Source organism: Eimeria necatrix, genomic scaffold, assembly GCF_000499385.1.
Source record: "Eimeria necatrix Houghton genomic scaffold, Enh_scaff2, whole genome shotgun sequence".
NCBI classification, from domain to species: Eukaryota; Apicomplexa; class Conoidasida; order Eucoccidiorida; family Eimeriidae; genus Eimeria; species Eimeria necatrix.
In genome coordinates, this window is record NW_013652627.1 from 179,245 (window position 1) to 200,233 (window position 20,989).

At 58.7% G+C, this 20,989-nt stretch overlaps 4 protein-coding genes across 4 annotated transcripts; 2 read left to right on the forward strand and 2 right to left on the reverse strand.

The window, feature by feature from the left end:
• Nucleotides 1–155: 155 nt before the first annotated feature.
• On the forward strand, nucleotides 156–2,894 carry ENH_00040960 (ABC transporter, putative; the record flags this gene model as incomplete). The annotated part of the gene is made up of 1 exon (XM_013579880.1): nucleotides 156–2,894. The coding sequence occupies one exon, from the start codon at nucleotides 156–158 to the stop codon at nucleotides 2,892–2,894; it is 2,739 nt and encodes a 912-aa protein (XP_013435334.1).
• Nucleotides 2,895–4,914: 2,020 nt separating this feature from the next.
• Nucleotides 4,915–6,372, reverse strand: ENH_00040970 (phosphoglycerate mutase domain-containing protein, putative; the record flags this gene model as incomplete). The annotated part of the gene is made up of 1 exon (XM_013579881.1): nucleotides 4,915–6,372. The coding sequence occupies one exon, from the start codon at nucleotides 6,370–6,372 to the stop codon at nucleotides 4,915–4,917; it is 1,458 nt and encodes a 485-aa protein (XP_013435335.1).
• Nucleotides 6,373–9,637: 3,265 nt separating this feature from the next.
• ENH_00040980 (hypothetical protein, conserved) lies at nucleotides 9,638–15,596 on the reverse strand (the record flags this gene model as incomplete). Its single annotated transcript, XM_013579882.1, has 5 exons — nucleotides 9,638–9,891; nucleotides 10,055–10,331; nucleotides 10,468–11,625; nucleotides 11,780–12,412; nucleotides 12,564–15,596. 5 exons carry the CDS (start codon nucleotides 15,594–15,596, stop codon nucleotides 9,638–9,640), a joined length of 5,355 nt encoding a protein of 1,784 aa, XP_013435336.1.
• A 2,744-nt stretch (nucleotides 15,597–18,340) lies between these two features.
• ENH_00040990 (hypothetical protein, conserved) lies at nucleotides 18,341–19,618 on the forward strand (the record flags this gene model as incomplete). Its single annotated transcript, XM_013579883.1, has 1 exon — nucleotides 18,341–19,618. The coding sequence occupies one exon, from the start codon at nucleotides 18,341–18,343 to the stop codon at nucleotides 19,616–19,618; it is 1,278 nt and encodes a 425-aa protein (XP_013435337.1).
• Nucleotides 19,619–20,989: the final 1,371 nt, after the last annotated feature.

Genomic DNA, 20,989 nt, shown 5'->3' on the forward strand with positions numbered 1-20,989 from the left:
CGGGGGCGCTGAGCTGAATAGTGCTGCAGCTTCTGTAGCTGGGCTGGGCATCGGAGCAGCAGCAGCAACAGCAGCAGCAGTGCCGAGGGTGACAGCAGAAGCAGCAGCAGGCATCTGCTGCGTAAGGAGCAGCAGCTGACAGGCCCTGCTTACTGATGGCCCCGCTGAGGGCTTCAGGGTGCGTAGCCTTACGACCACTGCTGCTGCTGCCGCTGCTGCTGCTGGCATTCTGCTGCTGTTCCTCAGCGTCAAGCCGACTCTCCCGCTGCGCATCCTTCTTGCTTTCATTCCCAGTGGCAGGAAAGGGGGCTACGGGAGCAGCAGCAGCAGCAGCAGCAGCAACGGCAGCAGCAGCAGCGACAGCAGCAACTCGAAAAGTCCTCCCACGAACGGCCCACTGCGCGGCGAGTGCTGGCGCACCTGCAGGGCATGCGCCTGTTGCACCGTCACCCCTCGTGCTGCAGCTGCAGCAGCAGCTGCAGCAGGAGCAGCACGCAGCAGCAGAGGACGGAAAGAGCCAGGGAGAGATCCTGCGCCTAGAAGGGGTGTCTGTACACTCCGGCGCTGCTGCGCTGCTGCAGCAGGTGTCGCTGCAGCTGCAGCGGCACGAAAAGCTGGCCCTAATCGGCAGCAATGGAGCGGGAAAGACCACTTTGCTGCATGCGATTGCAGCTGCTGCTGCGCAGCAGCAGCAGCAGCTATTTCAACAGTTGCAAAAGCAGCAGCAGCTCAGGCAGCAGCAGCAGCAGCAGGAGAAAAGTAGTGGAAGCTCTGAGCAGCGAACTCATCGCCAAAAATTGAGTAAGGCTGCGCGTAGACAGCTGCGGAGGATGTCCTCTCAGCCGCAGCAGCAGCCGCAGCAGCAGCCGCAGCAGCAGCCTCCACCGCCGCCGCAGCAGCAGCAGCTTCAAGAGCAGACACAGGAGCAGCAGCAGCAGCAGAGTCCATTTGAAATGGGAACAGGTGTCGTCTCAGGCCTCATTCGCTTCAAATGCTCCCCTTCTCGCGTGGCGCTGCTGCAGCAAGAGGGCCTCGAAGGCTTCAGTGCTGCTGCTGCAGCAAAGACCGTCAGAGAGGAAGTGTACAGCCACCTGCGGCAGCAGCAGCAGCAGCTGCAGTATCAGATAGAGCAGCAACGAAGACTGCTTCAGGACCTCACTCTGAACAGCAACAACAGCAGCAGCAGCAGCAACTCGCAGGCACCGGACCGTGCTATGCTGGCTGCAGCGTCACAACTGTCTCAACTGCAGCAGCAGCAGCAGCAGCAGGAAGATGATGAGCGGTGGGTAGCTACGGTGCTGCACCATGTAGGCTTTTCAGAGCAGCAGCAGCAGCAGCAGCAACTCGGGACCCTCAGCGGCGGGGAACGAATGCGTTTGCTGCTTGCGAAGGCGCTATGTGGGCGGCCTTTTTTGCTGCTGCTGGATGAGCCGACGAACCACTTAGACGCTACTTCTGCTTCTGCGTTGCAGCAGCTGCTGCAGCAGCTGCCGCTTCCTATGATAATTGCTTCTCACGACCGCCAGCTGCTGCAGCAGGTCTGCAACGGAGTGTTGCTGCTGCGGCGTGGCTGTCTGGGTCCGAAGTTCGTTGGCTCTGTGGCTTCTTTTCAGCAGCAGCAGCAGCAACAGCAGCAGCAGTGGGTTGCTGCTGTGCAGAAGCAGCAGCAGCAGCTGCAGCAACTGCAGCAGAAGCTGCACAGACAGCGGGGGCCGCCAACTGCAGCAGATCAGACGCTGCTGCAGCAGCTGAAGCAGCCGCCTCCACCCCCTGCCTCTCACGAGCCAGTAGGGAGGCCCCCAGTCTTCTTGCTGCCGCACAGCCCCCAAAGAGCAGCAGAAATAATGGCTTTAAGGGGCTGCACTCTTGTCGTCTCCAGCAAGTGTGACCAGCAGCAGCAGCAGCAGCAGCAGCAGCAGCAGCAAGAGGAGAAGGAGGTCCTGCGTGACGTGACCTTAGTGGTCCGGCGGGGCTCGAAAATAGCCATTGTGGGTCCCAACGGCAGCGGCAAGTCAACTCTCCTCAAGGCGCTGGCGGGCCAGGTGCGAGGGGAGCAGCAGGAGCTGGAGCAGCAGCAGCAGCAGCAGCAGCAGCAGGAAGTGATGATAACATCTGGGGAGCGGAGCTGCGGTGTTTCACTGCGCTCTTCGCTTTTGCTGCTTCCACAGCACCATGCGGATGTGCTTCCTCTGCACATGACCGCGTTAGAGGCTCTAAAAGTGGCTGCTGCTGCTGCTGCTGCCCGTCGCCCAGCAGCAGCAGCAGCAGCAGAACCGGACGACGCAGCCGATGAGGCGGACCTCGAAGCCACTGCTTTGGCAGCCTTGGGCCGAGTCGGAATTAAAGGGCCCTCCCTGCGGGCGCCTTTGAAGCAGCTAAGTGGGGGGGAAAAAGCGCGGGTAAGCATTTGCCGGGGTTTGCTGCAGACAGGAGATATGGGGGCTTTGCTGCTGGACGAGCCTTCGAATCACCTGGATGCTGCAGCTGCTGCTGCTCTTGCTGCTGCTCTCCGCGCCTTCCCCGGCGCTGTGCTGCTGGCCACCCACGACCCCGCCTTTGCAGCAGCAGCAGCAAACGAGATTGTCGAAATTGACCCTATTAGCAAGACGCTGAGACTGCATTCCGCTGCAGATGTGGCGAGACTCTCTGCTGCTCTTGCTGCTGCTGATCCGCTTGCTGCGGTCGCCACCGCCCCTGCTGCGGCTCTGGCTTCATGGCGAAGGCAGTGGAGCTCCTCGTTCGCTGGTGCATTTGCCAAACACCAATCCTGCAACAGGAACAGCAGCAGCAGCAGCAGCAGCAGCAGCAATGACGTTCGCAAGCGACGGTTTGGCGGCAGCGGGGTTTCGAGCGGGAGAGTGAAGGGCGTAAAAAATGCAAAGAGGTGGCAGTGAGGCAAACTGAAGAGTTTCTCAAGGGGAGCAACTGCATTCAATGAGCCCCTTAAAGAAGACTGTGGATTTCTTTGCAGCTGGGGGGCCCCAGGGCTCTTTTTGGAGGCCTCTTTGTCGCATTTGGGGGCAAACGGCTCGCCCCCTCGGCCCCGCAGGGCCCTCGTGGATAGCTAAGGGCCCTTTAGTGAAATAAGAGGACCACGTGGGCCCTAGCATAAAGGCCTGGGGCTCTCTGGAGCGCTGGGGGCCTCTCAGCCGCAGCCAGGCTTTGGCTGGTCTGGGGACGGAGAGGCTATGAGAGGTAATTGTTTAATTTCCTGGACTGCAACATATTTGGCGAAGACTTTTACTGCAAAGTGTATAACAGTTAAGACGCTATTGTTGCGATTAATGCAGCTAAATCTTTCTCAAAAGCAGCGAAATCAAGTTAGGGTTAAATAGTTGAATTTCCTTCACTGCAACTTATGTGGCGAAGACTTTTACTGCAAGAAGTAGTGCAGTTAAGATGCTTATTCTGGTAATTAATGCAAATAAGTACTACTTCAAAATAACGAGGTGTAATTCTCTACTGCTTGAATAGCCGTAGTTCGGCTCCAGCGTCCCACGCTGAAGGCGCGTGACTGCGTAGGCGAAATGAGCATTACTGGAATTTCCGGGGAATCGCTGCCATTTGCTTTTCCAATTAAAAGTGCAGACAATATAAACTTTGTTTTCAATTTAATTGAAAGTTAACGCGATAAGTTTCCCGCCCAAGCCGTATTCTCGCAAGAGCGGACCATAAAGCCATCACTGGCAGCAGCCGCCATGGCGGGCGCCAGCGCCTGGCCCAGCCCCGAACTACAGGGGGGACCCCGTGAGCAAACCAGCTCTTGGGGCCCCTCCCGAGGGCCCCGCAAGGCCAGGGCCCCCCTGGTGGTGGGCTTGGGTGCCTCTGGGGCGTCGTTCGCAACTGCTGCGGCCTCCCAAGGGGCCCCCAACTGCTGCTAGCCGCGCCGCTCACGCACTGCGTGTGGCCTGCGCACCCGCAGCCTCCAACAGCAACAGCAGCAGCAACAGCAGCAGTGGCAGCAGTCACAGCGGATGGAGATGCAGGCGGAAAGCCACGCACTGCGCGCCGCGTGCGCACTCGCAGCTGCTGACAGCAGCAGCAGCAGAAGCAGCAACCGCAGCAGATGGGGCTGCAGGCGGAAAGCCCGGAGCTCAGGCTCTTTCTGTTCCTGCAGGCGCCTCAGTGTTTTCTTCGAATTGCACCAAAGGACTTTACTTTATTTAAATATTTCTTTTCGGGCTCTCATTCAAACTGACTTTCAAACTTAATGCCACTATCTTCAACGCTCGCTTGCTATCCCATGCTGTGCTTGAGGCCCTCTGCAGCTCTACACGCAACGGCGGAGGCAAGACCCGCTAGAGGGCCCTCGGGGGCCCTCTAGGGGCCTCCTACAGGGCCCTCGGGGCCCTTTCGGGGGGCCCCCGGGGGGCCCAGGGGCCCCCGGGGGGCCTAGGGGGCCCCCAAGGACGCTCTGGAGGGTGGACCCGCTGCTGCTGCTGCAAGGAGGGGCTGCGGAAGAGACAAGAGGCCCTAGAAGGGGGCCCCCTAAGCAGTGGCGCCTGCCACAGGGAAGGGAGTGGAGGGGCCCCTCAACCGAGGCCTTGACTAATGGGGGCCCCTTGAACAATCGGGGGCCCCTTGAACAAATGGGGGCCCCCAACTTGACAGTAAGCTGGGCGACGAGGGCCCCTTAGCTGCACACTTCAGCCAGCAGCAAATGGCGAGGAATGGGTCAAATGGCTTTCTACAGAACAAGAACCCCCAAATAAGTACAGAACGCCTCATACATACAAAGCTCGAAAGCCCTGGGGGCCCTAGGGCCTCCTTGGGGGCCCCTGGGGCCCCCTTAAGGCCCCTGGGGCCTCCTTGGGGGCCCCTGGGGCCCCCTTAAGGGCCCCTGGGGCCTCCTTGGGGCCCCTAGGGCCCCCCCTGGGGGGCCCTGGGGCCTCCCTGGGGGCCCTTGGGGCCTCTTCATATGGAAATCACCGGAGCTGAGCCTAAGGCATGTCCTGTGAAAATGTCGGGCGGTATAATTTGCTGCGACCAGTACACCACGCCCACTGTTCGCCGCAGGTCCTTGCTGCTGCAGCTGCTGCAGCAGCAGCAGCAGCAGCAGCCATCCTCCCGAGCCCCAATGCCGCACACCGCCCCTTTCTGCTGCTGCTGCTGCTGCTGCTGCTGATCCCCAGAGGCTGTGTGAACAACTACATCAAGGCAAGACACTGCGCAGTTGGGAGAGAGGAAATAAGCTGCTTCCTGCTGCGGAAGGTACAGCACGTCAGAGCGGCAGCCGCCCTTTTGCAGCTGCAGCAGCTGCTGCTGCTGCTGCTTCAGGAAGGTGCAGCAGCAAATGCCGGAAGCCGGAGCTGAAACAAAGGCTCGCATGAACATGTCTAGCAGCAGCCCGTGGCCCACCAGCAGCAGCGCGCCATCGCCTCGGAGGGCTGCCGTTGCTGCTGCTGCTGCTGCTGCGTTTGTTCCTGCTGCTGCTGCGTCCGACGCAGCTGCTGGCGCCTTTGCTGCTGCTGCTTCAGCGTCCGCTGCTGCTGCTGCTGCTGCTGCTGCATCAGCACACCCCGAGTGAGCTGTGAAGCTGTCTATCCATTGAGCCAGCAGCAGCAACCGCCTCAAAGTGCCAAAGAAAGTTTCCCGAGGCCCTGACCACCAGGGGCCCCCCCCCTGGAGGCCCCCAGGGCAGTACCCTCCACCGGGGGGCCCCCCAAAAGCTGCTGTTGAGTCGCTGGGGTCGCTGCTGCAGCAGCTGATCTCTCCTGAGCTGCTGCTGCTGTTGTTGCTGCTGCTGCTTGTCGAACCTTGGGCTGCTGCTGCTGGTGCTCCTGCTGCAGCTGCTTCTGAAGGCCAAGACACCCCAGGCGCCAGCACGGCCCCAGGACATATTTCCTGCAGCTGCTCCCACGTGAGCCCCAGCTGCTGCTGCTGCTGCTCCGTTGCAGCAGCAGCAGACATGTCTGCTGCTGCTGCTGCTGCTGACCCTGTTACCTGTCTTTCTCCTTCAAAAAGGCCACCCGCCTCAAAGAGGAGAGGGTGAATTATGACGGGGACATTCAGCTGTTGCTGCAGCTCGCGAGCTGTCTGTACACCCCGCAACATAGGCGACACGACAATCGCTGCAATCCGAGGGTTTGCTGCTCCAGGCTGCTGCGGCTGCTGTTGCTGCTGCTGCTGCTGATGCTGCAGCCAGGCACCAGCAGCAGCAGCCTGCTGCCGTCCGAGGTCCGTCAGAGGCGCATCTGGAGTTCGTACGCTGCTACCTCCGCATTGCTGTTGCAGCTGCGTTTGCTGCTGCTTCTGCAGCAGCTGCTGCTGTTGCTGCAGCTCCGGGATGTCGAGTTTGCTGCGTGAGTTGTTCGATGACTGCGCGTGGCGAAGGAAGTACCATCGGCGCCTTTTCATGGTTCCGTCCATCATTGCTGCTACTGCTGCTGCAGTTGCTGCTGCGGCTGAGACCGTTGCTGCTGGTGGTGCGCAGGGGTCACGTTCAGCCTCTTCAGTGGTCACTGCCGCTGCTGCTGCTGCTGTTGCACTTGTTGTCCAAGTAGCAGGATCTAACACTGTAAATAGCTCATCTACCAGTGTCTGTTTCCGCCTGTTGCCACCAGTGTTTCTGCTGCAGCTGTCGCCGTTCTGCTGTTGCTGTTACTGCTGCTGCTGCTGCCGCTGCTGCTGCCGGGTGTCTGTTGAATTACCGCGACTTCTTGCATCGTTACTGAGACAAACAAATGTACAAAATAATACAAGAATCACCAAAAGCTGCTTTCTTCCCAGAACAGCAGCAGCTCCTCCCCGGAGTGGGTGGCCCCCAGGAGATCCTGCATACGCTACTGCACTGGCTGCTGCGCTGCTGTTGCTGCTGCTGTTGTTGCGTTTCCTGCTGCTGCTGCTTCCGCATCTAATGTTTTTGCTCCCTTTTATCACTTCTTTTCTCCAAAGATTCGCTTGAGCGGCCGTATCTGGCGCTGGCTGCTACGTACCAGCGTAGAGACCACCGTCGCCAACGCCTGCTGCTGCTGCTGCTGCTGCTGCCGTAGCCATTGTTCGCTTATCCTCCTTCCCGCATTCGACTCTTTTCTAGAAGGAAGGACTGCAGTGCAGTAAAGCTTAGTTACTCCTCCACGAGCTGCTGCCTCGCCCGCAGAGGCACCTGTTGCTGCTGCTGCTGCTGCTGCTGCTAGGATTGCTGCTGCCGTCTGCTGCCTTAGAATCTTTCGCAGCCGTTTCTGGACTCCTCTGGGGCTCTTAGCTGCAGCTAAGGAGCAGCGCGGGGCCAGCGGCCTCTGCGGCGGCGCTGCGGCGTTTCGGCCCTCCCTGATTCCTTGCTGAACTCGGGAGCAGTTTAGAATGCCACGAAATAAAATTTTGAAGTAGTGATGAGGAAATTAGAAGGTAAACATGTGCTTATGCACACGCGAATCATGGAGAGGCACGCCTCTAGACCGGATAGAAGAAGAGATGGGCAAGAAAAGGGGGCTGAGAGAAAGACCCAAAAAGATTTAAAAAGAGGAAAAGAAGAACCCGAGCTGCAAAGACAGGCAAAACAGAGTCAATAGGAATTTAGGCAATTATATCTCTAGGTCATTTATCTTTTTTCACTCTTTTTGAGTCTCAGTCTGAAGAGTCTCGGCTGTGGCGCTCGCGGGCGAGCGCCTGCCGTCCGCAGCCAGTACATCTGCAGCAGCTCTCTGAGGAGAAGCCAAAGGCCTATTTGCAAATTTCTAGGGTTTTATTATTGCACTTTATTGGCCCCCAGGGGGTACACAGCAAAGAGTGCATGCAAAGACGCCCGGGCAAACGGGCTTGGCTCAAGATGGCCACAGGCGCAACTTAGTGTAACTGAATAGCCGTAGTTTAGCTGCAGCGTAACAGCAGTTTGACTAATGTGTTAGCTGCAGCGTAACAGCAGTTTGACTAATGTGCAGCCTGGTGCCTTTCCCTTGAGCGGGCCTCCCTGCCGTCTCCCTAGGCTTCACTCAATGGGCTACAAGCACCCGTTTTACCTTCAGTGAGGCTCCTGCTGCTCCCTTGTCCAGAGACCAGACCAGTGGACGAGCCAGTGGTCAGGGAGTTCGCTTCTCTGAAAGTCTTGGGGCTGCCTATTGCCCTAGAGTCAACGCTCTGCTGCGATTTTGTGGCTGCTGCGCTCTGGGGGCTGGTGTCGGTCGCTGCAGGGGCTGAAGATGCGCCAAATACTGCGCGGATTCTTCAATTCCTACAGACTAAATTAGAACCATCTATTGCAGCAGTTTTCAGCGCAGTTTCTTGGGTCACAAGTGCCAAAAGCACGGCAAAAATATATTCATAGCGGGCACCGCGTGTCTATCAATTTGGCGAAGGACAAGAGGCTCTTTCGCAGTCCTCCAGTCTCAACTTGGAAGCTTTTTAAATCTGGCTGGATACTAAAAGATGCAGCTTAAATCTGGGGATAGGCAAGTTCCCTGATTTGTGCGATGCTAGTGCGACTTTTGCCACTCTTGCAAATCATCTTGCGCGCCGCAGGCGCCGAGAAACTCGGCTCTGCTTAGCGACTACGAAATCAAAAAACAAAATAAAGAAAGAGAAGCGCCAAATATTTTGAAGAATAAGTAAAACGAAAGCTTATATTTTAAAGAGAGCATTCAAGTGGGGAGACCCGGCGGCGAGCGTCTTGAGGTTCTTGAAGCACTAGAAGCTCGCCAAATGCAACCCAAAACAACGTCTTTGTTTTTAAAGAGAGCTTTATATCTCATATTTTGTCGTTCTGGAAACTTGTTTTACGTTTGCAGTTTGTTTATTTCAGGTAATCGCATTTGCACACCTGCCGCAGCTCGAAAACGACACACACCCGAGCCGCTCCGATGCTCACTTCTTTCGGCTCTTCCTTTGCAGAAGCTCTTCCCTTGTTTTAGCAAAGTTATATTAACTCTGTGCTTTTAATTTATGCTGGATTATGGATTCCAAGACTTATATGGGATTCAGCTTGAAGCGAGGCCATAAAGTGGTACTGGCAGTGGAAGGAATTTGCATCGTCACTGGTGTGGAGCGCTGTAGTACCTATATGAAACGGCCTTTTAAGGCTTTAGACTCCAAATAAGAACATTTAATTTGTAAATACAAGTAAATAAAGAGAAACTCAGATTTACTGAAGACCAAGCTAAGCCTGCACAGCGGGCTGAGGTCACTGCGGTCACCAGCTGCAGCAGAAGAGGATACAGGGAAAGAGACAGTCCGTGCAGAATTGCAGTCACACAGGTTTTAATTTAATTATATTTTGCACAGCATTTAACATTCAGGGGTCTTGGCAAGACAACATCCGTGAGTAAGCAAGCGAGCAGAGCCGCAGGGTTCCTCACAATATTCGGTTATCTTCTGAGCGTCAGAATGGACTCATGAGCTGTCCCTCGAATACAAATTAAATTTCTTTTAACTTGACCTTAACAACGAATTAAGTGGAAATTAAAGGGGGTGGTTGTTTTCGAAGCTGCCGATCGGCAAAGCATGCTACGCATAAGGGTAATTCAGTTAAAACGAGATTCAAATGCGCTAATTTCCCGCTTCACTAAGTGCCTCTTTCGGGGCCTAGTGGCCACCCCAGTGTTCGAAAGACAGCAAATGCTGCACTCTAGAGGCTCAGCCCCGGGAGGCGAAGAGAAAATCTTGCAGACAAGAAAAAAGTGAATGGCCGGGCTGGATGTGGCGCTCACACGTCCCGTTGCTGCTGCCGCTGCTGATACTCCTTCTGCTTCTGGTGCTGCTGCTGCAGCAGGTGCTCCAGCGTAGCCTTGATGGGCCCTGCAGCACCCAGTCGCTCTGCTGCGGCTACCGGAGCCTGCAGCTCTGCTGCTGTCACCTCAGGAGGGCCTGACGGGGCCACCTTTTGCTGCAGCAGCAGACGCTGGTGGAGCAGAAGCAGCAGCAACTTTCCTGCCTCTCTGTGCCCATTACTTTCATGTCCTGAGATGCCAGCAGCCCAAAATGCGCACAAGAACGGGTGGGTATCTCTCGGCAGTAAGCCAGAGGCAGCAAAAGAACGGCAGTGGAACTGCAGCAAACGCAACAGCTGCAGCAGCGGCAGCAGCACAACTAAAGGCAAAAATGCCTCAGATTTGTAATTCACCTTTGGCTGCGGAAAACTGGAGCCACAAAGACAAAGTGAGACAAAGCTGAGACGCCCGAAGGCGACCAGCTGTGTGCTGGGCGAACAGCACAAGCAGCTGATTCCCAGGCGGCCAGTCGGCAGCAGCAGCAGCAGCTGCCACTGCAGCAGAACTCGTCGAAGTGGCGGCAATAGCTGTAGCTACTGCAGTAGCAGTTGGAAAGAGTGCAGCAGCAGCAGGAGCAGGAAGGTTAGTGTCACAAGCCCTCGGTTCACAGGCCTCCAACAGCAGCGCAAGCTGAACAAGAGCCAGCAAAAGCACCAGCACCCCAGCTTTCCCCTCAAAGTGGGGTTTTCTGTGGTTTAGAGCTTCAGAATTGGGGTTTAGGGTTTAGGGTTTAGGGTTTGCTGTTGTGGGGACCCCTGGCTCGCACCGTTTGCAGGCCTTCGCGCAGATCACGGACTGCCGCTGCATGCAGCTCTTCCGGGCGTTGGAGGGGCTTTCCTGCTGCGCTGCCATTATGGCATGCTGCTGCAGCTCCTGTTTCTGCCGTTGCTGCTGTTGCTGTTCTTGCTGCTGCCGAGACTCGAGACTGACCTGGGAAAGAGAAGGCGCGTATTAGGCTGCCAAACCCTAGGACTGCACTGACGACCTCAGCAGCAACAGCGGCAGCCCCAGAAGCAGCAGCAGCAGTCGAAGGCGTTTGGGCGCTGCTGCTACAGTCCACCTGGTGTAGCTTTGCTGCTGCTGTATGCGCTTCATCTTTAAGGTGCAGCAAAAGAGATTGCCCACATTGCAGCACAACAGCAGCAAGCTGGAGATGTGCCTCGCTTCCTGGGACGCCTGAGTGTAGCAGCGAGTGTTCCCGAAGCTGCTTTTGCTGTCGCTGCTCTTGCTGTTGCTGTTGCTGCTGTTGCTGCTCTTGCTGCTGCTGTGCAGCAACACGCCTGGCAGCAGAAGCAGCTCGCATGAACAAGGAAGCGTCCGTTGGAACGCATCTGCTTAAGTAGCTGCATAGCATATCGACAAGTTGCTGCTGCTGTTGCTGTTGCTGTTGTTGCTCCTGCTGCTCTGTGTTGACCATGCCGTTGCCTTGGTTCAGCAGCAGCAAATTCTGTTGCTGCTTGAGGCGGCACGATCCTACTAGCAGCGCCAAGCCAATATCAGCCATTTGCTGCTCCAACTCAGTGCTGTTGCTGCTGTTTTTCTTGCTGCTGCTGCTGCTGTCACTGGTCGGGTTTCTGAGAGTTCCTAGGCGCATGTAGGCTCTCCGAGTTACGCCCAGAAATCTCCAGGCGAGGTCGCCGAGGGCTCCAGCTTTAATTTGATGCGAAGGTGCAGCTGGAAAGGGCTGAAGCTCTTCTGGTGCAGCAACAGCAGCAACAGCAGCAGCAGCGGCAGTGACAGCAGCACCAGGCTCCGCAAGCTTTCCCTGTAGGGCTGCAGCCGCAGTCCCGGTGCAGCGCTCAAGAGCAGCAGCTACGGCTGCAGGCGCAGTGGGTAGCTGCTGCTGCTGCAGTGCAGCTGCCAGGATCCGCAGGTGCTGCGGCTCTAGCAGCGCCTGCTGCAGCTCCAGCCACGTCAAAGACACCTGAAGAGACGCAGCAGCCAGCAGCAGCTTCACCCGCCTGCAGCGCGATTTCTGTCTGCAGATTATAGCTGCTGCTGCTGCTGCAATATAGGGCAGCACAGACTGAGTCAAGGAAACAGCAGCAACAGCAGTAGCAGCAACAACAGCAGCAGACCTCAAGCAGGTTCGTAGTGTGGGGCCCCCAGGCCCTTGATGCAGAAATGCCTGTTGCTCTGAGCAGCGAAGACACAAGCAGGGAGACCTCTCGAAGAGACAGTGCCTGACCAAGCCCAGCAGCAGCAGCAGCAGCAGCAGCAGCAGCAGCAGTAAGACTTCCGGTCGCCGACGCTGCGGAGCCGAAGTCGCTGCAGCTGCTGCAGCGCGACTCTTTGCTTCTCAGAAGCTGCTGCAGCAGCTCTCCAGAGAGGGCCTCAAGTGCCATTTTGAAGATTGCTGCAGTGGGTGCAGCAAAGTGACTGGCCGATTTCTCTGTTGTTGCGCTTTCCCCACTGCTGTTGCTGCTGCTCCTGCTGCTGCTCCTGCTGCTCATGCTAGGCAGCGCGAAACCGTCGTCCTCCAGGGCCTCTCCCCCATAAATCTCAGCAGCCCTCTCAGCAGCTAAAGAGAGGCTTGCGTTGCTGCTGCTGCTGCTGCCACAGTAAGTAAAGGGAACAAAAGCAGCTTCTGCTTGGCTTAAATGTGCTGCTGTTGCTGCTGCTGCTGCGGCGGCGCATTTTGCTAGGACTCCCGCAGCAGTCACAAGGCGAGAAGGGCTGAAGCAGCTCCAGGCCTCAGGACGCAGCAAACACTGCAGCAGCAGGGCGCAGCACAGAAGCAAAAGCAGCAGCTGCAGCAACTGCACATGCGTAGAGCATTGTCAACAGCCGCAGCAACGCATGCTGCAGCAGCCATACCAGCACCAGCAGCAAACTATGCTCTGTTCTTGCACAGCCTCGTACCTCTGCAGCAGCAGCTGACACTGCTGCAGCATGAGCCTGCAGTGTGCAGCAGCCCCCACAAGCAGAAGTAGTTAGAAACCCCGATGTGCACTTCAGCACGGAAAGAGCAGCAGCAGCAGTAGTAGCAGCAGCAGCATCAGTAGTAGCAGCAGCAGCAGGCTCTCTCGAAAGCCGCTGCTGCTGCTCAATTCCGTAGGGAATAAGCTGTAGGCTTTCTCGTCTCTGCTGCTGGTGCTGCTTCTCGCGTTGCAGCAGCTGCTGTTGCAGCTGCAGACAAAAGCTGGACCTGCTCAGCATGAGGCCTGCAAGCGGCAGTGCCTCCAACGATGCAGGCAGTGCTGCTGCTGCTGCAGCAGCACTGGCCTCAGCAGCAGCAGCAGCGGTGCTTGCTGCTAGCGAGTCAACGCGCTGTAGCAGCGGCAGCAGCCGCGCTGTCTGCTGCAGAGATAGCTCCGGAGCAGCAGCAGCCAGCTGCAGCACCAGCTTTTCTAAAAGAGGTCTCAAGCTTTGCAGGCAGCGTCGCTTCAGCGAGAGCGCTGCTGCTGCTGCTGTTGCTGCTGCTGCTTGCGTGTCTCCCCCTGCAGCTGCTAAGCTCATTGCGTGTTCTGTCACCCCTGCAGGTACAGTTGCTGCTGTTGCTGCTGTCGCTGCTGCTGCTGCTGTAGCATCAACCCGCTGCTGCAGCCTCTTGGCCTGCTTTTGCTGCAGCGACGAGCCTAGTGTGTAGGCCTGCAGCAGCTGCTCCTGCGGCAGCCTCTGCAGCAGCAAAAGCAGCTGGCAGGCAGACCGCAGCAGCAGCAAAGCTTCTTGTGGGGCTAAGGAGGGCAGCAGCAGCAGCAACTCACTGCTGAGGCAGCCGCACAGGGGCGCCAGAGCACGCGACAGCAGCCGGGCAAGCGACGGCTTCGCTCTGATTTTGCCCGCCGCAGCAGCTGCAGCAGCAGCAGCAGCAGCAGTGGTTGCTGCTTCTGCTGCTGCTGATCCGGACGCTGCTTTTCTGGCATCGGCTGCTTCACTCACTGCCGTTCCCGGTGCTGCGGCGTCGAATGCTGCTGCCAACGGCACTGCTGTTGCTGCTGCTGCTTCCAACATGGCTGCTGCTGCAGTCGGCTGCGCTGTGTTTGCTGCTTCTGCTGCTGCTGCTGCTGCTGCTGTTTCTATAGCATCAACGCAGGCGACAAACAAGCGACTGAGCTGACGGCAACGGGCATGCCCATCTTCCCCAGGCAGCTGCTGCTGCTCCTGCTGCTGCTGCTGCTGCTCTTGCCGCTGCTGCTGCTGCAGTGCCCGGACCAGGTAGGTGGAGGCGAGGTGCATGTACACCTCAAGGTCCACAAGGCCAACCCGAGTGAAGGCTCGCAGCAGCAGTGCAACCTCGCTAGCCCTCAGAATCAGTACATGCCGCTGCTGCTGCTGCTGCTGCTGCTGTGGTTGTGTCTGCTGCTGCTGCTGTGGTTGTGTCTGCTGCTGCTGCTGTGGTTGTGTCTGCTGCTGTGTCTGCTGATGCCGCAGGAGGCGGCGCTGCTGCGCGTCAAGGCGGAAAAGACGAGTGAGCTTCCATGCGGCCCTCCTAAACACACTCTGAACTGCAGCAGAAGCGGCAGCAGCAGCAGCAGCATCTGCCGCTGTTGCTGCTGCCTCCCGTTGCTGCTGCAGAGCCACAAAGGACGCTGCAAAAATGTCTAGCAACACTGCCAGCTGGCTTGGTGACAGCAGGAGATCCTGCTGCTGCTGGAAAGCTGCAGCAGCAGCAGCGGTGAAGTCGCTGCAGTGGATGCCCACAGACTGCAGCTGCTGCAGCAGCTGCAGCAGCAGCGTCTGCTGCTGGTGCTGTTGCTGCCGTTGCTGCTGTCGCTGCTGCAGTTGACAGCTAGGGAGCACAACCTGGGCCTCAGTTCTCAGCTGCTGCTCCTTCTGCGTTGCCGAGTGGGGCTCTTGCTGCTGCTGTAGCTGCTGCTGCTGCTGCTGTAACCGCTTCAGCTGCAACTGCCTCTTCTGCTGCTGCTGTTGCTGCAGCAACCTCAGAGCAAGCAGCAGCACCTGCTTCACGAACCGCTGCAGTTGCTGCACAGCAGTAGCGGGTGTCTGGGCACGGCGGGCGTCTTGGAGGCCACGCTGCACTGCAGCACAGGCTGCTGCTGCTGGTACTCTTGTTGCTGCTGCTGCTGCTCCTATTGTTGCTGCTGCTGATGCTGCGATTTCAGCCGGTTCTCTTGCTGAGGGTCTGTCGGCTGCTGCTGCCGATATGCTTGATGCTGCTGCTTCAGGAGTGTGCCCACCCGCTGCTGCTAGTGCTGCTGCTCCTCGTTCTGCTGCTGCTGCTGCTGCTGGATCTGCTGCTGCAGCTGCTGCTGGGGGTCGATGCCCTGCCCCCTGCAGCAGAAGGGGCTGCTGCAGCAGCAGGGGCCTGTAGGGGCGAACCAAACGAGCAACGCTCTGAAGCAGCAGCACCAGATCCTTCAGCTGCACCTGCAGGGGCTGCTGCTGTCTGTGCTGCAGCAACTGCTGCTGCAGCAGCTGCTGCGGCGCCTTAAGCAGCAGCTGCAACTCTTTTGGACTGATAGGTCTGCTGCTGCTCCTGCTGCAGTGAAGCCTTTCTGCTTCCTGCAGCAGCAGCAGCTGCTGCTCGAATTCTGAACGCTGCGGCAAAGCATGAGCTGCACGTTCTGAAGCAGTTGCTGCTGCTGTAGCGTTGGCTGCTGCTGCTGCTGTTGCTGCTGCTACTGCTGCGTGTGCGTCACCATGTGGGCTTCTCGAGGTCCCTGCACCAAAACACTCCACTTCTTTTGCTGCACCTAACTGCCTTTGCTGCTGCTCCTTGTTGTTTCCGATTCTGCTGCCGCTGCCGCTGCCTTCGCTGCTGCTGCTGCTGCTCCAGCTTCTGCTGCTGCTGCTGCTGTGCCCTAGGTGGCTTCGTGGCTGCAGGGCTATGCCCCATAATGAAAAGGCCCCAACTAGAGGCCTCTCTAGCAGCGGGCCCCGTAGGCGGGGGGCGCTGCTTGAGAGCGCCTGCTGCAGGGAGGCGAAGCTCATATGTAAACCGCAGCAGCAGCAGCTGCTGCTGCTTCTGCTGCTGCTGCTGGCCCTGGTTCTGCTGTCACCGATGTTTCAGGGGTTAGCTGTGCTGCAGCTGATGGTCGTAGTGGTTACGGGGGGCCCCTGGGGGCCCCCACCTCACAACAGCAGCGCACAGAGTGGCCGCCTGCAGTGCTTCTATTACTCCTGATATCCAGAAAAATCAATTAGAATTAAAAATAATGTACAAAATAACACACAAAGGGTCTGTGTGAGTCCAAGTTTCCCTCAGACACCTCTGCATGGGGGCCCCTCTCGATGCTGCTGAGGTCCTCTGTGCGGACCCCCGCCTCGAAGTGCAAACGTACTTGACTTTCCCTCATTTCGCAACTGAAAAATAATATAAAGGGAAAAAAATAATTAGGAGGTCTTTTGTGTGGGTCTTAAGGGCGGAGGAGCTCCCATTGCTGCAAAGGAGCAGGTGCTCACCTTAGCAAAAGCTAAGCAGCTGCAGCAGGAGTTGTGCTCGCTGCAGCTGCAGCAGGAGTTATGCTAGCAGCAGCAGCAGTAGGTGTTGTGCCAGCAGCAGCAGCAGCAGGCTTTGTGCTAGCAGCAACGACAGCAACAGCAGCAGCAGCAGCAGCGTCACAGCTGCCGTTAGAGGTAGAGTTTAGAGCAAGAGTTCCTCATTGCTGCTTGAAGCTGCTGAAGCTGCTGCTGCTTCCACAAGGAAGCTTTGCTGCGCTTTCAGGCAGCAAAACAGGCCCCCAGCTGCTGCTGGCTGCTGACTAGGCCTGCTGCCTGAGCTGCAGAAGTGCAGCGGTGGTTAGCTCCCGTAGCGGTTTCTAAACCCTAAACCCTAAATTCTAAACCCTAAACCCTCAAGTCTAAGCCCTGAAGGCGAGGTTCAGGTCCCTGTGCATGCGCTAAAAGTGCCTGCGAGGTCTTCTCACTGCAGCGGCGCTGGGGGTGCTGCTGCTGCTCAGAGGCCCAAAGCAGCAGCAGCCCCAAGAGCAGCAACAGCAACAACAACAACAACAACAGCAGCAGCAGCAGCAACAACAACAACAGCAGCAGCAGCAGCAACAGCTCAGCAGCATTGTTTTTCCCGGTGGCTTTTTGCCGACGACTGAAATGCTTCAGGCTGACACAATGTGATGTCTCAGGGGCCCTAAAACCCTTGAAAATAAGCAAGAACTCGGCAGTTTAGCATTTAGGATTTATCCTCTAGGGTTTAGGGTTTAGCTAGGGTTTAGCTAGGGTTTAGCGAGGGTTTAGCTAGGGTTTAGGCAGGGTTTGGGGTTTGCGAGCAACCTGTCTAGGCGAAGCCCTAAACCCCGCAGGGAGCTTTAAAGCCCCCTGTAGGCTCTGCAGGTCCACGGCAAGCCGAAGCTGCTAAACCCTAAACCCTAAACCCTAGGGCTGTTATCTACTGCTGCCTCCAGAGCTGCGAAAAAAAGGCAAAAACCCTAGGGTTTAGGGTTTTGGCAGTTCAGGAAATGCCACGGGGGCCAAGCTGGCGCTACTCTCTGTTTCCCCCACAATGCCTCTGGCAGCAGCTTAGCTAGGCAGCAGTTTAGCTGCGTTGCTGCTGCTGCTGCTGCGGCCTTGGGCTTGGTGGCTAGCTGCCTGGCTAGCCAGCCAGGCCTGGGGAGCAGGGGGCTAGCTAGCTAGCGGGGAAGCCTCAGCAACCGCTTGGCTAGCCAGTGTGTAGATCTTGGTTAGCTGGGATCTGTGGGGCCCTGCGCGCCCCCAGCAAGAAGACCCATAAGGCTCCGCAGCACTCAGTCTGTAGCTTGCTGCAGGGCCCTGCTGCAGCTCCAAGGCCGTCTGGCCCACTTCAAAGGGCAGTTTCGGGGTTGCTGCCTTTGGTTGCGCAGCAGCTGCTGCAGCAGCAGCTGCGAAGTTGCTGCAGTAGAGTTTATTTCACGGCCCAGGCGCGCGCGAACCCGCTTATTCTGCTGCTCCCTCAGCAGTCTGCAGCTGATTTAAGACTTCAAAAAGAGCCACTGACTCCGCCACAGGCAGCCGGTGCGCCTTTTCCGCCACATTTAGTGCTTAGCTCCAGTGTTTAACTTCTCAGGTGGCCCCAGCCCCCCGCCAGACCCACCTGCCGACGCTCTTGCTGCTGCTGCCAGCAGCAGTTAGACACGGCCGCCCCGTAATTTGCTGCAGCCACTGCAGCAAACTCCTACAGCAATTCTATGCCTATTATTAAGCTGGCTTTCTTTGGGGCATCTTTTGGTCGTCATTGCATGCACGCAGGGGCTGAGCGGGCTGCTGCTGGACCATTGGTGCGGCTGTGGGCAGCCACCGGACCGTTGCTCCGTGTCTTCGCGCCATTCGCCTTGAAAGCAACTCAGAAGTAATTAAAAGTCCTCAGTTAGTGCCAAACCAAAACTGCGTTCGATGGGGGGGCTGCAGCTGCAGTAGCACCATTTGCAGCCGGAGTAGGAAAAGGCTGCTGTTGTTGGTGCCGTTGCTGCGTGCGTTGCTGCATTTTCTCCGCGTCTGCATGTTTGCACAGGCTGTGGGCTTCTTAAAGGATGTGCAGACATTAAATTGAAACTGAAATTTAATGTCAAAACGCGACAGACAGAGCAGAGCAGCGGCCCCGTTGTGGGGTCACTTCGGGGGAACGTCGCCAGGAGGCTGGGCGCTGCGGGCGAGTGTGCGTGGGTCGATTTTCGCTTCTGAGTTTCTCTTTTGACTTCATTAGTCGATAGAAAGTCAGAAAGCACCATTTTGTTGGTTTCGGGGCAATGGACTCGGCTGCGGGGGACGCTGGGGCAGCCCGAGCAGCGCGGGGAGCAGCAGCAGGAGCAGCAGCGGCGCCAGACGCGCATCAGGGACCCTTCCAGCGGCTTCTAGGTTTCCTGTCGAAGGACCTGAAGGCGTCGTTGGCGCTGGAGGATTCGGGAGAGCCTCCCGCGTGCGCTCCGCCTGCGCCCGCGCGCCCGGGCGCCGCAGCAGCAGCAGCAGCAGCAGCAGCAGCAGGAGCAGGAGCCCCCGGAGGCGCAGCAGCAGCGGGGGGCGGCGGGGCGGGGGAGGCGTGCGTGGACTGGGGCTCGCTGTGCAGGCACTTGGCCGAAGACGCGTTTGCAGCGTGCTGCGCGTCGCTGAGCATGTCACCACTGGTCATGCTGGTGGACCGGGCCATTGTGGCGAGCACCACGGGGGGCGGGGCGCTGTCTGCGTGCCTGCGGCGGGGCCTGTCTGCTGCTGCGCGCCGCCCGCTCGCGCTGCTGCGCAGCCAGGGCTTTCAAGTGGTCTTTGGGGTCTACGCGGGGACTTACATGGCGGCCAACGCCGCAGAAACCATCAGCAGCGCAGTGGGCAGCACGGCTTCTTTGCCCAAGCTGGCCTGCGCCACTCTCTCCAACATTTTCCTCTGTGTCCGCAAAGACATCATCTTTGCCAAGCTCTACGGGGCCCCCGAGGGGCCCCTGGGGGCCTCCCGAAGAGCCGTGCCTGCTGCTTCCGTGGCTCTTTTCTTAGCCCGAGACGGGCTCACGATTGCTTCCGCGTTCACAGTGCCCCCCCTGATTGCTGCCTCTCTCGAGTCCTGGGCCCAAGAAGCAAAGGGCCACGCGCAGCAGGACCCCCCGCAGCAGCAGCAGGACCAGCAGCAGCAGCAGGACCAGCAGCAGCAGCAGCAGCAGCAGGAGCCCGCGGCGGCGGGGGAGCCCTGCAGCCGCCGCGGCGCTGCGCGGGGCGAGCTGCAGGGGGGGCTGCTGCAGCCGCTGCTGCTGTGGCGGCCGCAGCTGGCGCTGACTGCAGCACAAGTCTTGTCCCCAGTGTCTGTACAGCTGCTGTCCACGCCGCTGCACCTCCTTTCCCTCGACATTTACCACCGCCCCAAAGCCCCCGCCTGGGATCGTCTCAAAGTCGTATCCAGCACTTACGGGCCCGCAGTGGTGGCCAGAGCTGCCCGCATAATCCCCGCCTTCGGCGGCGGCACTCTCATTAATGGCCGCATCCGCAGCTGCCTCGCGGGGCCCGAGGCTGCCGAGTGCTCCTCCCCCGAGGCCCCCCTCTAGCTGCTGCTGCTGCTGCTGCTGCTGCTGCGGCTGTTCGGCCCGGCGCAGCAGCGGGTCGCGGAAACGCCGCGGAAGCAGCAGCCCGGCTCGCTGCTGCTGCAGCAGCCAACAGGCGCAGCAAAGGGGGCTGGCTTTCTTCGGGGGGCCCAGAGGGACCTGCATGCACTGGGGGGCCCCCAGGGGGGCCCTGGAACCAGGTGCCAGAGCCGTTGTGAGGCTCTTGACCGACTTAGGGGCCCCCAGGGGACCCGTGGGACAGTGGGGGCCCCTGGGAGCCTTTTGGGGCCCCTTGGGACTACGGGGGCCCCTTGGGACTAGGGGGCCCCTGGGGGCCTTTTGGGGCCCCTTGGGACTACGAGGGCCCCTTGGAACTGGGGGGCCCCTGGGGGCCCCAAAGGGCCCCCAGACCCCTCAGGTCGCCCCGCAAAACCGGGGAGAAATGCAGCAACTTGAGGGGTCCCCGCAAGAGCGGAGGCCCCCAAAGGAACTACAGGTGCTGCAAGGGGGCCCACAGGGGCCCCCCAAGGCTGAAGATCTGCAAAGAATTTTGGACTCAGCCATAAGCAGGAGAAGGGGGCCCTTGGAAGCTGGGGGCCCCGGGGCCCCCGGCAATAAGGCCCGCAAGGGGAATGGTGTAGGCAGCAGGCTAAGGCCCCCGCGGGCCTTGGCTGCTGACCAGCCTTGATGATGAGCAGCAACGAAGGATTTTGCTGCTGCTGCAGTGGGCCCCACAGGGGCCCCAGAAAGGCTCGAAAGAGCTGCTTGCACTTTAGTTTTACTTTTCTCGAAAGTGGGACCCTCAGAGCTTGCAAAGGCCCCATAGGGTGAGGGCCCCTTGCTGTCGGGGGGCCCCCTTGCTGGTAAGGGGCCCCCGTGCTGGTGAGACCCCCCGTGCTGTGGGGGCCCCCCTGGTGAAGGGGGCCCCCCTTGCGGGCTCTGGGGACACTGGCAGGTAGTGGGGGCCCCTTAGCCCCGAACGGCTTCTTACTTTTCGCCGCGCAGCTGTAGGAGCCGCATGGGCCTGCAGCTTAGCTCTAGATAACTGCAGCGTCTCCCGCTGCAGCGAAAATAACCAGCGTGCTGCCTGCTGCTGCTGCTGCTGCAGCAGCAGCACGGTAGAGAGCGGAAGCATCAAAAACGCGAAGTTAGGGACTTTTGCAGAGGAAAGGGGGGGCAGGGGGGCTGGTAGTGAACAAATCTAGAGGCCCAGAACGCCTGGAAATGCTGAGCAGGGGCCCCCTGAGGGCCCCCTGGGAGGCTTTTGCTGCTGTGGCTTCTTCGCATCTACGCTGATAGGCAGCAGCAGCAGGTCGTTTAGGGCTGGGGTTTAGGGTTTGGGGTTTAGCAGCAACAGCAAATGCTCCTGCCTCC